The sequence below is a fragment of the Struthio camelus genome, chromosome 6 (genome assembly GCF_040807025.1).
Source record: "Struthio camelus isolate bStrCam1 chromosome 6, bStrCam1.hap1, whole genome shotgun sequence".
Lineage (NCBI taxonomy): Eukaryota > Metazoa > Chordata > Aves > Struthioniformes > Struthionidae > Struthio > Struthio camelus.
In genome coordinates this window covers 5747282-5763341 of record NC_090947.1, presented here as the reverse complement: position 1 = coordinate 5763341, position 16060 = coordinate 5747282, and the positions used below count along the sequence as shown (strand labels likewise).

At 46.5% G+C, this 16060-nt stretch overlaps 1 protein-coding gene and 1 long non-coding RNA gene across 23 annotated transcripts in view; one reads left to right on the top strand and one right to left on the bottom strand.

The window, feature by feature from the left end:
• Positions 1-6889, bottom strand: part of IKZF2 (IKAROS family zinc finger 2) — a 121295-nt gene extending 114406 nt beyond the window's left edge. For 4 of the 22 annotated variants that reach the window (XM_068947885.1, XM_068947899.1, XM_068947896.1 and 1 more), the window contains exons 1-3: positions 6020-6094; positions 3798-3846; positions 2940-3044 (exon numbers count right to left, since the gene is read on the bottom strand). In XM_068947885.1, the coding sequence (XP_068803986.1) occupies positions 2940-3044; positions 3798-3846; positions 6020-6079 (214 nt within the window). In that variant the 5' untranslated portion in view covers positions 6080-6094. Of the gene's footprint in view, positions 1-2702; positions 2908-2939; positions 3048-3797; positions 3880-4412; positions 4590-5187; positions 5228-5466; positions 5561-6019; positions 6095-6567 lie in introns of those variants that run through there. The other 18 variants (XM_009688674.2, XM_068947901.1, XM_068947906.1 and 15 more) reach the window with 13 other exon arrangements.
• Positions 6890-7344: 455 nt separating this feature from the next.
• LOC138067608 (uncharacterized) lies at positions 7345-14168 on the top strand. Its single transcript, XR_011141794.1, has 3 exons — positions 7345-8065; positions 8522-9298; positions 10579-14168. It is a non-coding gene; the product is annotated as an uncharacterized lncRNA (long non-coding RNA).
• The last annotated feature ends 1892 nt before the right edge of the window (positions 14169-16060 follow it).

The window sequence follows — 16060 nt, the reverse complement described above, 5'->3', positions numbered from 1 at the left end:
AAGTATTTCAGAACGGAGCATCTGCCAACATACATACAGTATTCCGCTAAAGGCAGATGCATACCATAAGGTATATGCAAGATCGTTAGTTAGCTATGACAGGTGATTCACTGTGATTTATCTTTCAGGATCATCTCATTCACGAGGAGAATGGAGTACCAGCCCCATCCATAACCTATATATGCAGGTTTGATACCTGAAAACGCTAATAGGTTAATGGACGTACTAGATTTCTCTCCAACATGAGCCAAAATATTTAACCTGAAACCTTTTGGAACTAAACCTGAAAACATCAGTAGCCCAGCCAGAACGCCTACTAACATGGAACTGCCGGGGGCTAATGAACATAGAAGACTCTTCACCTACCACATAGTTTTACTGTTGCTGGGAGAGCAGTTGTTTCAGTACAAGTCCAAGAAATTTGCTTCTTATGGTTTTGTCTGTTTAAGCCGGACACAAATGAAGGCTAGATTAAGAGCTGTGGTTCAAAATGATTCAATGGAACGCAAGAATAAAGGTCAAAACTTTGCTCTGTATCCTGCAGGTGCATACCCTGAGCACACAACAAAACAGAGCCGTTCATCTCCCAGAGACGACTGGTGATAAAACTGGGGGCGAAACATTCGGGGTCTCATCCATGCACCACCTTAGGTACCACTTTGCCCACTACTCAGCTGGGAAGACAGGCCCTGAGTTTCACTATAATGGCAGACCAACAGGAGATCGGTGTCTCCAGTGACTCCACTTGAAATCAAACTACACCTAAATACAACACAGCCATTTCCTCTGCTTACAACGAGCCACTGCTTCGTGAGCCTTCTCACAGCACCACAGCAAGACTAATGATGGATCAATCCAACAAAAGCAACCAAACTAACATCAAGTATTTCAATCAGCCATTTCTTCTTAGTCTTCCTTCTCTGCATCTCAAAAAAACAAAACGTCTTTGAAAAGACTTCTTTCACCCAGCAAAACAGGTGGCAAGCTCTAAAGGCACAGCCCAGGGATTTAATCTATACATGCTAGACTGAAGATTTGGCCGAAAAACATAAGTGAACCAAGGTAGCAACCGCCACAAGAACTGACAACCTGTAATCAATACCTTCCATGTTTAACACAGAACAAACCGCCTATCTTCAAGAAAGCATTCTCACGCTTGCCGAAGAATAAATAAATTACAACAAATTTAAGAAGCTGGCATTTTGCTTGGCTTAAGAAAGCTAGACAGAGCCCATAATTTGTCAACAGCAGCACATCGTTAGCACAGAGCACCAGGAGCACCAGCGATGAAAGCAATGAAGACACCTGTGAGATACCACAAAATACATTTAAAAGAAAAAAAAAGTTCAATGAGGCTGTAGATACATGTGTGTTGCAAGAACTAACGAAGCTTAAAAATCATTGAAAATGTTAACACAGTGAACACCAACATATTGAACGTGTTAAAGTATTTTTGCATGACTTCATCCTAGGTCTTTTAATTCCCTAGTTTTACTCTGGTTTTTAGTCTAGATTATAAAGAAGATTTAAAACAGGGAGATTTTTCCCCTTCCAATGAAGCCTTCCCATTAATAAAAAAGGAAACAAAGAAAATGAAGAAAGTGAGTAGTAAAACTTTTACAACATAATAAAATATATCAGAATCCCAGTGCAGCAGGATTGGAATTGTTTAAAGATGCTGAATTATGATAGGTTGTCATATAAAGTTCAGTCCGGAGTATTAGCAATCATATTCTCTAGCAACATGTATATAATTGGAGATCTTCATAATAACCCTCAGTTTTAAAGGCTCATAAAACCTGCGTTTTACTCATAATTTGCAGGAGGAAAGAAGAAATTCTTAAAGGAAAGTAGCATCTTTTTCCTCAGTAAGAAAGACTGAAGGCAATATAGGGCGTATTTTAAAGCATGTTCCCCTAAAAGCTCTCTTTTTCTTTCAGAGTATGTAGTGGGGAATTACACAAACATTTCTTTTGAAAAGATATGTATTTATCTACACTACACACACTAGAAAGAAAGTTAATATCACATAGAGCAGAAGAACCCTCTTAAAGTGTATTGGAACGAAAACATTTTAAATTATTTTTGAATACAAGTTTAGAAGTACTTTGAGGTAAATACCCTGATGTAACGTTGTAACCAAGAGTAAAACAAGCTCTCTGGCACGCTCAAAAAAAAAAAAAAAAACACAGTATAAAAAAAAAGGATGTTGGTTTTATGAAACGCATGTAAACTACATCTATTCACCTCCAAAATATAGCACGAAAGATAATTACAAAAATATTATGAGCACTTGACACTCTCTATAAACTCCCAAATCTCTCTACATTTTCTCATTTTCTCCCTTGACATTCTAAAACAAAATCCTTTCAGTTTGTTAAAGAGTCAGCTGCCGAGTGCCATAAATTTCCAGTTATCCTGGCCATCTTTTGGACTTGCCAAGGCAAAGCGAAGGTAATGAATAGGATGCTGAAGTTTCTATATGGAATAATAAAATACAACCTGCCATCAAACCCAAAATTTTAACTTCATATTTTTGCCAGAGTAAAGTATTTTTGGAAATAAAACATGTCTGTTTTTGAATAAAGCTATTGTAAGCTGTATTTGGAAGCACAGTAAAAAAATAGTAATAATCATTTCCATTTGGATTTCAAAACCTGTTGAAACAAAACTAGGACAAGTAAAGCCTAGTGTTTTCCTACCTGGAACAGGTAAGGACCAGCTCTCAAATGCCACCTGGGGATAGTTCAGACTAGCAATCCCGTTCATGTTCAGATGAGACACCAGCACGAACAAGAACGGATCTGCCCCGTCCTTCTCTTCTTTTATTAGCAAAGCCTACAGCAGTGGTGAAGACCTAGCAAGCAAGCCGAGGAGCCGGAGGACACCACTAACCCAAACACACTCCTAGAGAGAAACACGTTTAAAAAGAGACTTACTGCTTGCCATGTGACTTGGTGAGGTATGCTGCCCATTGGGTGTACTTGAGGTGAGGTCAATAGCCATGTTGGAGTGCTCCCTTTCGGGGGAAAGCTCATTGTCACCTGCTTTCACAAAACAAGTCACCCGTAAGTTTCCATCCGCTTGTTCAGCAGAGCGACCCGATGATAAAGAACTTGCCTGCGACCCACTCGCTCCCCCTTCGCCCCTGCCCTTCCCTCCTTCACTAGCAGGGTCTTCCAAAGTCTGCAGAAACCGGGTTCTCGGTGGCCAACAAGTAAACATTCGACTGACTGATTTTAAGAGTCCCCTCCAAAATACGGTCACCGGGCTTAACATACACACACTTACGGAAATCTCACCCCAGCTGCTGTTATCTCAGCAGAAGTTAGGATTTACCCTCCCGTTGGCAAGCACTGAGAATCGGGACCGGGCAAGGGAAGACCATAGCAGTCCTTTTCATTACAGACGCTTCCCCTCAAAGCTTTCAGTTAACTGACAGCTAAACAATGCATTTAAACAAACTAAGATGCTTTGCCCTGACCCAGAAAACAGGAGAAACGCAGCGAAAATATGTAAAGCTTTCGGCTGCAATTTGAATTTCTGAAAATGAACTCTCTCTTTTGCAAAGTTCATTCATCCTTAGCAAATATTTAAATGTATGCGTTCTCACCCTTGCACCCGTACACACACATTTTGCAGTCGCACGCAAAGTTAACGTTTGAATGCTATTAATTCAGTGTCATCCTAAAGCAAAGATCATACACAAGGAAGCTAAAGTTTCAGGTGCCTGCATTATACAGGGACAGTGGGAAAAGGAAAGTCAGTCAGAATAATTAAATAAAATGACTACTTACATGTTATATATCCATCAGCAGCCTCTGCTTCCATAGTCAAAGTGCAGTGCTGCAAGGCAGAAAAGTACACCCTCAAAGACGCCTGTCAGTATCAACCACGAAACGATTAAACTTACTTAAAGCCCTAAGCAGTTACCCATTTTACTGCTGTTGCAACCATTGCCTAGAGAAACGCACAAGTGTACCGCATGTGCTCATCTGCAAATCACTGAACTCCTCCTGCCAATGACCTGAGTGGAGAAATTCAGCCGTCTCCAGGACAGGCTGCGCTGGGATCACCCTGGTCTGAGTACACCCCTTTCTGTTCCCCTACTCGCATTTTTACCTGATTTGAGGGGTTTTTTTGTCTCCCACCCCCCCGAGCTTCCGCCTGTTTTGTTTGAGCTGGGATTGTAACGCTTTATCAATTATCAGTTCTCACAGCCAGAACAGGGCTTTGAGGCGACTGAGACTATTAACAATTGCTCTTTTCACGCGAACTCCAAGAGACTCCATCCTCTTCGAAGCAAAATAAAACCCGCCAGCGTCCGGTCTCCTTTGACAGCGTTATTCCGACTCCTTAACCGGCGGCTCCCGCCGCCGCTCTCCCGCCAGCCCGCAGACACAGACACGCACCTGTACACGCACCTGCTCTGCCTAACCTCACCCGTGTGCCACAGCCCGGGGCTCAGCGCCACTCTTCCCACCGCGAGACCGTGCATTTTGTGGCGGGAGGCAATCTTAAGAAAAGTTGCTGGAAACACTTTGCTGACACAGAGCAAGCTATTACTTTCCAGAAACCCAAGTAACTGTATAGAATGACACCCCCTAGCTATCGTTTGATATACAGTGAAGAGAAAGAGAGCGAGAGATCAATAATCATAACTACGTCCTTTTAAGCGAAAAAGTTAAGAAACTGGCATGACCAGAGCAGAATTTTATTTCCTCTCTCCCTCCACGGCCTCTTTTTTTGCCTTTAGTTTCAAAACTCTCACTGCACCAGGCAGCTAAATTATTCACAATGAGCCATTTCTGTATTGATCGCCAAGTATATTTAGCCCTGGCTCCTGGAATTTCTCCATTACTTACTGGAAAACAGGCAGCTTCACTTCTTGTCTCCAAAACCACTTCCCTCCCCCTCCCTTAACCCGCTTTCCTTCCCCCCCCCCCCCGCCTCGCCTGCCTATCCCCCAATAAATAAATACTTTTCTCTGTGTTCTTCTTTGGTATAAAGCAGATCAAATTCCCAAGGCATTCAGCACATAACACTTAAATTTCAACCTGCCCAGCTGCTATCAAACTCTCTTCAATTACTGATTTTTACATGACTCTTTAAAAGAGATCTCCAAAAAAAACAAAAAAAAAAGTTTTCAGAACAGGTAAGCACCTTCCTCAAGCCCTTCAAAATTACCTTATCTTCCCCCTAGTCCAGGTAGGCAGGCACACACTGAGAAAAAGAAAGAAACATCAGAAGCAACAGGGAAAGATCATCCCAGCCAATGAAGTGGAAGGAAAGAAAGGGGAGGAAGGGAGGAGGAAGAGAAAGGAAGACAAAAAGAAACACAGAAACATCCATAGCCAGAAATTAAAACATTGGCGGATTTTTTTTTTTAATTTTTTATTTCTCAAAGCGAGGAGGAGGAGGAGGAGGAGGGGGAAAAAACAGAAAACAAAAACAAAGTTTGGTCACCATTTTTAGGCTGTGATGGCAAATCCCAGCTGCTAAGCCTTCCCTTTCCACAACGAATGGAGTTTTTTTTTTTTTTCCTCTTTTTTCGCTCGTGCTGCGGATACAGCGAGACGGGGGAAAGTTTAAACGAAAGGAAAAAAAAAAAAAAAGGGAAAAATGAGGAGAAGGGAGGAAAGGGGGTGAGGGGGGAAGAGCCGCCGGCCCCCGGCGCTTACAGGTGGGGCAGGCGGCGCGGGGATGAAACCCGCTCGGGAGCGGCCCGCAGTCGGAAGGGAGATGAAGAACAAAAAGGGGGAAGGAGGGAGGGAAGGAGGGAGGCAGGTCAGCCGGTGCTACAGCAATGCGATTAAGCAGGAGGGGGAGAGAGAGAGAAAACTTGATCCACCGGTTCCTTACGGATCGGCGAGGAAGCTGGAGGGGGCAAAGAAAAAAAAAATAAAAAAAAAGGGGGGGGGTGTTTTTTTTGGGGAAGGGGTTGGGGGGGGGTGGTTTAGCACCAAAACATGACCCACAGACATCCCAGCCGCACTCACACCCCGAGCAGGAAACCTACAGGCCAACTTCCCGGGAGTGTTTCTTTGGCCCTGGGCGAAACACAGCTCTCGCCTTTCATCCCAGCCTCTCCCCGCCCATAGCACAACCTGTCAAAGTAACTCAAGTCCTGCCTCGTTTTGGGGGGGGGGGGTTACCGTGTGCCCCCCCATCCCCCCACACCGGGCAGGCAAATGGCAGTTGGGGCCGGCGCTGACTAACGGACCGGGGGCGCCGGGCTTCGCGCAGCCTTCCTCCTCCCCCCACCTTGCCCTTTTTTTAATTTTTTTTTTTAAATTGTTTTTTATTACGATTTGTCTCCCCCGCTGTGGGGCTATCAGCAACAAGTCCTTCGAGCCGGGCGGGAGATGCGGCGTCACCGCACTTTACTTGGAGGGACCCCCCCCTCCCCCCAAACACCCCCCCCAGGTCCCCCACCACACACACGCCAGACGGAGCTGTCCTCCCCGCCGAGCCCAAGACGGCAAAGAAAGCAGGAAAGAAAGGGGAGGGGGGGGGAGAAATAAAAATAATAATAATAATAATAAAAGAAGCCAGGCGCAGATTTACCTCAGCCGCGCACGCAGTGAATCACTTCCATCACCCTTTTGTGTGTGTTTTTATTAGTGTCGCCTCTCTCTGTCTCTCTCTCGCCTAGTGGATGTGTGTTTTTGCACGGCAGTTGGCCACGGGAGCTAAGGCAGTGGATCTGTAGCTAAGGGTAATCCTGTTTTTACTTCCTCCATCTTCAGAGAGAGCAGGGTTAGCCTGGGACAGCTGGTCAAACCCCGAGAAACCGATCCGGCAGCCACACGCACCCGCACTCACTCACACACACACGCACACGCACACACTCACACACACACACACACGCACACGCACACCCGCACACGACACCCGCCCCGCCCCGCGGGCGCGCGCCCGCCCGCCCGCCCGCCCGCCCTCGCGCACCTCGCCGGGGCCGCCGCTCGCTGACACGGCGCGAGGAAGGGGGGGAGGGGGGGAAGGGAGAGGTGTGGGGGGGGTGGGGGGGGCGGGTGCCCGCGCCGCCAGGGCCGCTCAGCACGCTCGGCAATCGATTACAGGACAAGTGCCGCCGCCGCCGCCGCCGCGGTGCTCCTCGCCTCAGCGCAGCGCGCGCGCGCCCGCCCGCCGGGGGTTACCGCGCGCGCCGCGGCCGTTGGAGCGCGGCGGCCGTTGGAGCGCGGCGGCGGCGGTTGCCCCCTCCTCCCCCCCCCATCCCTTTTTCCCCTCATGCCGCCGGCCCGAGTCATGATTCAGCACTTCTATTTTTAACCGCCACGGCGGCTTCCCGGGCCTCCCTCGGAGGCGGCCGGCGCCTGCCGAAAACGGCCCCCCCAGGCATGGCGGGCAGGTCGGGGAGATGCGGTGGCCGTCATCGCGGGCAGGCGCCGAGCCCCACCGCGTTTCACTACGTGTGGCGGCTCCCTCTGCTTTGGTGGCTTCTGCCCCGCGTTGCAGCCGCGGCGAGGGCTCGCGTGGGCCCAGCGAAAGCGTGGGGAGCGGAGGGAAGTGTTTGCGGGATGTGCCGCCGCTACGGTTTCATGGGGCGCTCGGAGCAAAGACGATGTATTTTTTTTTTCCAGTGTTAGGCTTAAGAGGCAGCGCCTGCTGCAAGTAAAAGCCTTTCCGCAGGATTTCTTCCCCTGCCTCCCAGTGGGTGAGCATGAGCAGTCAGTGCGGCGGGGAGGAACGGACTGGATATTCTCCCCCGCGCAAGCCCCAGTCCAGGTTACCCTCCCGCGCACGCACGGCTGAAATAACACGCGGACGTGCCACTCGTAACCGTGCCGATCTCAGCGCGAGAGCCAGAGCCCGCCGAAGCCCGCTGGCACGTCTGCACCGAGGCAGGGGAGCTCGGGCAGCCGGGGCGCGCGTTTGCGGCCCCCTGAGCTGTTGCGCACAAATTCCCCGGTGGACCCTGACGGGGAACGTCCGGTAGGCTTTCACCCAGCGCCGCCCTTCCGTTGGCCTCAGCAGATTTCAGATCAGGTGCGCTAGGATCATGCTAGCGCCTCCCAGGCTAAACTTGGACTGCTGAATGCTGGTGAGTGGTAAGGCCACCGTTAGGCACCAGGTTTAACACCCCATCGAGAAGCCATACTTGGACGTGGCGTGCATTATATACAGAGATAAAGTTTTAAGCGTGCAAGGTCAAGCACACAAACATTAGGAAGCATCAGAATTCAGGCTGCCCATACCCCCTTTCAGCGATTCCACCTGACGGAGAAGCTGACAGGAACGACAGGGAATTATCCTGTATGTACCCTGGTCACTAAAGGGGAATAACACATTTCGCCAGTGAGTTTTGCAGGCGTTCACTAACTGGAGTGTATTCATCACTGTATACCCACATTCGTTCCAGTAGTGCATTAAATGATATGGAAAATACTTTTTTATCCTTTCCCCTGGAGGCAAATTGTATATATTGGAGTGTTTTGCTTACAAATGTAAAATGTGCTCATGCTTTAATCCCCCTTTCCCCTCTTACATCTTTCCACAGCCGATCGGGTAGTGGATGCAAGAATCCTTGCTGAGGCTCGCGGAGCGCAGGGCGCTTTCGATGTCACGCTCTTCCCCCCCGTTCAAGAGTGGCTCTTGCAATGTGCCACCCTACCCTGAGAGCGCAAGACGCTTAAACTGCATTTTTTCAAGATACTGCGATTGAATTATTCAACAAGCCAAAGACAGCAAAGTTAATAGACAGCTCTCTCCACAGTGCAGCAAATTTTAGCCAATTAGTCATTGCACCACATCTGTGAAGTAGGCTAATTTAACTCTTCTCATTTTACATAGGAAGGAGGCAGAAAGGTTAGGGGACTGGCCCAAGGCCACAAAGAGCAGTACTCAGAGAGCTGAGCCTAGAAAGCAAACTTCTTGTTTCCCACGCCTACGTTTCGACAACTAGACTTGGCTTGCCTACCTCAGAAAAGTCTGGCATAGCTATAGCTGCATAATTACACCATAGTAGTTACGCTGGAATACATCTCCTTGTGGACATCCTCCTCCAGAAGGAAAGTGACTTCCCCTGAGCTGTCCGTACGAATTCCCTCAATAGAAACTCTTTGGTTTCTTTATTTTTCATTTTGGAGGTCAACATTCCCAAGATGCAAGTCTCAACAGCATTTTGAAGCCTTTGTTCACTTCTACAGGACACTGAAAAGCAGGGGTAAATGCAAGAGATGTCACTGAAGTCCTAGGGGTTTTGTTGTCAAAACTTTTATGATGCTTTTCATCAACGTGTGGAAAACTGAAGGCTTTCAGCTGGCTCTCCTTACAGGTAATACTTTAATAAATAAGTAACAGCTTTTTCCCAAAGGTGTTGGAACTTGCTTCAGCCGTAGGAGCTGATGGTCGAAAGCCGGGTCCATCCTCTTCAGTAGTTAGTGCTCTGTTCTTAATCCTGCTGCTCTGTAAGCTTTCAAAAATCGGACAAAGTTGTGAAAGCAAACAAGAGTAACCAAAGGAGAAGGAGGGGACAGGGAATAAAATGAAAGGGTTTGCCTTTAAAAATTAATTTGGTCACTGCAAGGTCTGCAGAGATGAGAACGTCTTCACTACAGCAACCTGGGCATGGCAAGGCATCGGGGTGAATCACTGGTTTCATTGCGAAAGTCAGATCTGCCTCAGCTTGGGGGCTGCAGTGAGAAGTCCGCAATGACCTACATCAGCCTCCCCCAAACGATACTTGGTGGAGCCACTGTGGTGATCTTGAGGATAAAGTGACATTTTGGGGATCAGGAGACCCGGATTCACTTCCAGCCATGGTCAGAGGTCCTCTCTCTAATTTCAACCGAGTCATTATTTCTCTGGGTTTCAGTTCTCCCTTTCTAAAATGCAGAGAATAATGCAACGAGAGGTGTCTTTTCCCCACTGAGCAATTCCTCAAGAGCAGTTCTCAGCTTTGCCACAGACTTCTCCTGCCACCTTGTATAAGTCACTTAGGGAAATCTCTGAAAGAGCCATTTCTGGAGCTCCCGTGAGCCCGGTGGGCACCCTCTTTCCGCTCCATTTCCATTGACGGGACTGACCTCTAAGCAGCCTTCAGACAACCCACAGGTTTCGGCTGCCCCAAGGATCACAGGCTGGACGGAGGGTCCGTCTAGTCCTCAGACCTGCGATATCCCTTGAGGTAACGGCACACGTACGCTCAGCCTCTCAAATGAGTTCAGTCGGTGATGGGCTGATTTCAACATGATATTTGAACTGTGCATGCATTTAACCCATGTATGTGTGGGCACACGTATGTGTGAATTATTATTCAAAAGAACCGTAAAAATGCTTCTGTGTAAATCCTTGTTCTAATCATCTAATTCTTTTTTATGTGCCTATATAAGGTCAAAGTATTCTAGAAGTTAGCAGCCAAACGAGGTTTGTTAAGTATGAACGTATATAATAGTTCAGCGCAGCAACAAAGTTCCAGATTTATTTAGATTTGGCAAATTAAAAAGCACGTATGTAACATACTGTTGCCTCGGACAGCTACGAACACCACGGAGCAACAGACGACTGGATCAGCTTTCTTCCCTTTAGACTGAATCCTCTCTCTTCTGCCTACAGAAGGGGTACTTTGAACACAAACTGGATCAAATCCCAATACGCTTTGAAGAGGACAAATGCAGACCTTTCTTTGCTTAACTGTGCGTTGGACAGTCTAAAACCATGTAAGCCCGAATCTATTCATTATGCTATCCCCTTCTCTTTCCTACAGTAAGGCACTGTTTCATGTTTATATGCATCGATAAAGAGACCTATAAAGAAAATAATGAACCTCCTTGAATATCTTCAGGCTATACCCTATTAATTTTAAAAGAGATGCAACATACTGTACCCCTTGTATTTCACTAAGATAAAAGCCTACAGATTAATTCCTGTTAAAACAGTTGGTATTTTCAGGACATGCACATGTAATTTATGGAGAGGCACAATACTCATAATAGCTCAAAGGCCACAGAAACTGTAGATCTGTGTCTGTTACTGTAGTTGTACAGGCATTCATTGTACAGAGAGCAGTTGAAAAGGCAGAGCATGTAATCTGAATACTAAATTTGTGAGTAGTTTCTCACTTGGGTTGGTTAGGCTTTTCAAGAGCAGCGGATCTTTGTGGGGGACTTTGTAAAGCATTCTGCTAATGTATCACGTGGTCGCTGCGTTGTCTTCTCTTAGCTTTACTGCTAGAGCTTTGTTCATGAAGACGCAATATTTGATTTTTAAAAGGGCTCCAGCTCGTGCTCTAGAGTCTTCACCTGAATTCAGTGTGCTCGTGTGTGAGGCATCGTTTTCACGGCAAATGCTCCTTCCTTCTCCTATAAAGCGGACAACTTCAGGTGTATATAAACTGAAAGCATACAAGACACCAGGATTCCTTTTCTTCCTGGCACTCTAATGGCTATATCCCAGTTACTGGAAAAATAGTATTGTATTTTATGTCCTACTTCAATAATAAAAATGTACAGGGTTTCTTTTTTATTATCGAGATATAAATGTATGTGGATGTATCACTTATGAGGCAGGATGCTCTTAAAATGTTCTAGCAAAATTTAGTCATGACACTAACTGCAGACATAGAATCCTTGAGTCGGAGACCATTTCTGGTCTTTGTTTGTACAACACCTAGCGCAATGAGGATTTATTCATGACCCAGCTTCCCACCTAGTACTTCAGTACAAACAAGAATTATAGCTCTTGCTGTGCTTATGGCTGGAAATACCAGCACCAACAGAGTGAAATATGTCTAATACTGAACAGTAAGCAGCATAGTGGTATAAAGTCCGAAAAGCAGCTGTTACAAAACTGTACTGGATCTATTTAAATTACCAGGAGCATTTCAAGTAGGTAGACAATTGTTACTCAAGTTGGAATTCGGGTAAAATTGCAAAAGTCATTTATGTTTAATATTGCAAAGTACCTGGGAAAACTGAGTAACGAGTGACCAGGCTCATGGGTTTGCATCGTTTGAAAATTTCGTGCAAACTGGGTTCTCCTTCTGTTCGTCTGTGATAGGAATAGTTGTGGAGGTCGAATCTCCAAAGGCCAGGAGTTTCCAGCTGGGTTTGAATGGGCTTCCGCAAGACAGATGACTTGTATAAGCATGTAGGATTCCCGAGGCTGCCACATTAGCCTGCAAATATCCTGGGAGCAGACTTTCTTGTAAGGCTTCTGGCACTTACTCTCTGGCTTCAACCTGATATAAACAACTGTATTCATAATTCTGGTCCTGGGTGAAAAATAGCATAGATAAGGCCACACTACGCATACATTGCTGAACTTGGACTAAGTTTTTACTGCAGTTCTTCTCTAAAATTGGGCAAAGATCTGAGGTTATCGATAAGGGCATTTTCTCATTGACTCCAGCCTCCCCATCAGGGTGCAGCGAGGGCCGGCGGCTTCCCCAGGGCCGGGGAGCCGGGAGGGACACAGCAGCCGTCCCACCACCCAGCGAGGGAGCAGGGCAGGCTGGGGGCAGCCCCAGCTCTGGGCACTGTGCACCTCTGGGGGATACGGGGACGGCACGGGCAGTCAGCTCATGGGTTAGGGTCCGGATCAGTGTGGCTGTGGCCAGGCAGGGACAGGGCTGTGGCATCGCTGGGGCAGGGACTGACAGCCTCGAGCTGGGCTGAAATGGGATCCTGGGCCATGCACACCTACAAAGAAGTCAGCACGCGTATGCAGGTTTACTTTACCCTCGTTAGTCCTTGTCCTCATTCCTTTGCAGCTTTTCCAGGGTCATGCTTCTCCCCATGCTGTGTAAGGAGCCGGGCGAGGCTGCGGCTCTGTGCTGAAACCTATTGCTGCAGTGGTCAGGCACTAAACGACTAAAGCATCTAGCAGGCTGATGCCAGCTCCTGCGGGTGTGTGAATCTGTAACATGGCCTGATTGAGGGGACAGGCACAGCTGTCACAGGACAGGGGAGCAGGGCAGGGATTAGTCCCCTCTGTGCCGTTCCCGTTAGGGCCGCTTCACCCTTTGCACAGGTCAGTGCTACCCAGGGCAATGCTTTAACTCAGTGCAAACAGTTCAGTGTGCAGGAGCACATCTGCAGTGAACGCTGGGGGTGAAAAGCTGCCACCTAAACCAGCCTGTGATCGTTGCAGAAATCGTATGTCATCAGAGTCTCACGAGTAATGAAGTCAGAGCATAAAATCGCCTGTGAAAACAAAAAAGCCCAGCCCTCGACCTCTAGAAGTGGCACAGCTGAGTCTGAGTGGCTGACACTGGGTCATCTCAGAGGTGAAGCACAGCCTGGGGACGAAGTGTGAGTCGGGGCTGTGGGAGACTCGCTTTCAATTCCTTGCTCTGGGCACAGAGGAGGATGTCCGTTTCCCTCTCCGTTTATAAGGCCGAATCAGCTACGGGCACCTTGTGTAGCCTCGTATTCCTAGGCTACTTCCAGAGCCCATGGAAAAAGACTGACTCCTCCAGCCTGCAAATCCAAGCACTAAAATCAGTCTCCTGCTCTTTTAGTCACTCTCTGGAGGAACATTTCTTTCTCCAGTGACTACCCAGGGAGACTGGAGATATCAGCTGGCTAAATTTGTTGCTGGCAGTGGGTGAATATCCTCATTCAGACTTCAGTTCTTCACCTAGAAAATGAAGCTGATTGATAGTATTTCTTCTCCTCTGTCAACTGAGTTGAGAATCATGAACACACTAGAGAGAAGGGCAGGGACTTGGATACAACTGTGATGGAGGCCATGCGAGTACGCAAGAGAGCGCCATTCAAAAACCAGTTTTTTGTATGCCTCTTTCATGCCCATAAGTAAAGCGCCCTCATAAAAGTGTCCTGGTGTTTGATTGTGAAAATATGGTCACCTTAAATTAACCGGCCCCATAATCGGTTTTAAAGTGCAGCCAGGTTAACTTTGATTAACCACAGACAACAGTTTAGATCATAAAAACAAAACATTAGCATCTTTTTACACTGCTCTCAATGACGCATTAAACAGTGTTTGACCACAGCCTTTTAAAGCCGTAGGTTAATTTTTATTGTGAGCCGTTCTGCTGTCTCTCTCTAGCAGCAGGGCTGATGGAGCGGTTCATGTCCTTTTTTAGTAGCCTGATTTGTTTAGTGGTGAGGATTTCTTCATTTTTCAAAGTTTTTTTTATCACTGTTATTTTACTGCAGTGAAGGAATAACATTTCTGTACATCCAGACATTACCCGCACATAACTGTGCAAGCAAATAAAACATAACTTCATTCTTGTGGTTTGAAAGTGCCTCTTTTTTCCTGTTTGTTTGTTTTTTAAGAGGGAGGCATTTCCATTTTTCAGTTTTCCTTTGAGGATTTAAATCAGTGAAGACATCATTCAGCCTCTGCATTAAAAATATAATCTTTTACATGTGGCTTCTGCCAATGCACTGTTGTTCTTTCTGAAATCTGGAAGAACAAATGTTATTTTCTGTTAACAACATGGGGGATTCTCCTAATTAGGAATTTTTGGGGGTCATGGAACATTGCCTAAATATAGTGTCATGGCTTCAGGTATCTCTTTTTGTCTGCACAGGCCTGAGCTTACAGCACTAACATCAACAGAAGTTTTCCTGATAACGTCAGCTGAAAAGACTCGATCCAAAAATCCGCGGAAGTCAAAGTAAAGATTCTCTCCAATTTTAAGAGGCTTTGAGTCTGGACATACATAGAAAAACCTTTGCAGATGTTCTTACGGTACCTGTAAGATCATCATCTTTGTCTTGGAAATTCTTCTCCAAGTTGCTTATGCCAGTTTATTGTATCCGTACACTGCTAAAGAGTGTTCTCTCATAACAAAACTTTCCTCAGGCAAAACACTCGGAGAGTTTACTATGAAACTCTAGAGAGCTACCATGTTACAACGTATTAGTCATGTTAGAAAGTCAAATACTTTTAGTAGTGGCTTTTTGCTGTTTTGGGTTCGTTTGGTTGGCTTTTAGTTCAACAAGGGCTTAATCTTACATTCAGTTCCAAAGTTTGGTTAAAAGTAACTATTGAAAATGATCCTTAAAATCTGAAGATGTTTTCCATGGAAATTATATCCAAAGTAGCTACAGGTCTTTAGCTTTGCCTTGATCTTGAAGTGACTTCCACATGATACTGACTTGCCTTATTTGGCTGACAACAAAACCGTGACCCTCCAGAGAGGTTATCGTAGGTGGTTCCTGCAAGGTTTTTGCACATTTGCACATCTGACCTTTTGAAATAAAGTGTTTGTCTGACTGTAGAAGGTGGCTTCTTCTTTTATGGAGTGAAAGAGTTTCTCTTGAAAAGCCTCATTTAGTTGTCCTCTCTCTTAAGACTGGAGGTTCTGGAAAAGAGGAAAAACTAGGAAGACTACTTCTCTACTAATTATTACCTGTGACTGCTCTTAAAGTAGGGAGCTAACAAAAAAATAAAACCACGCTGTGGGGCAGGTGTCACACTTCCCCATAGGAATGTTTTTCTCCTCAATGATTTTTTTCCCACTGCCTCCTTTAAGAGACAGTTTCTTACTCTAGATAAAGGAAGCGCCATCAGCTCCTTCATAGAACAAAGCTGACACCCACTGGCCACCCCCAGCATTTTAAACGTTATTAGCAGCTATGGAGCAATTCTGGCTTCAGTGCGGAACTGCAGAATCAGGAGATGGAAGAACGATCCAGCTCATCTCAGCCCATCTTCCTTACAGAGCATGGACTTTAATGTTGTCAGTGGTAAGCACAAAACCACGCTGCCGAGGAGGAGGATGATGCATGGCATAAGGCTCAGGCTCCCCGTCCTTCCTTTCACAGAATTGTTGGGGAAATAGTCATAGATCTTTCCTTACCGTTTTCTGTCACAAATGACAGGGCTCCCATCCCTTTCTGTAGGAAAATGGACCAGCTTTACCGACCTTTTTTTTTCCCCCCCTGAAATTCAGGCCAAAATTTCATTTGATCAATTTGCAGTCCTGCTGCGTACAGGGTCTACCACACTTGCACGCACCAGCTGTTTGCAAGCAGCCATCCGTGTGTTGGTTACCATCCAGCCAGAGTTATTTACATCTCTTCCTGTGGAGATGAGTCTCTTCAGCGTCCCAAATTTCTCT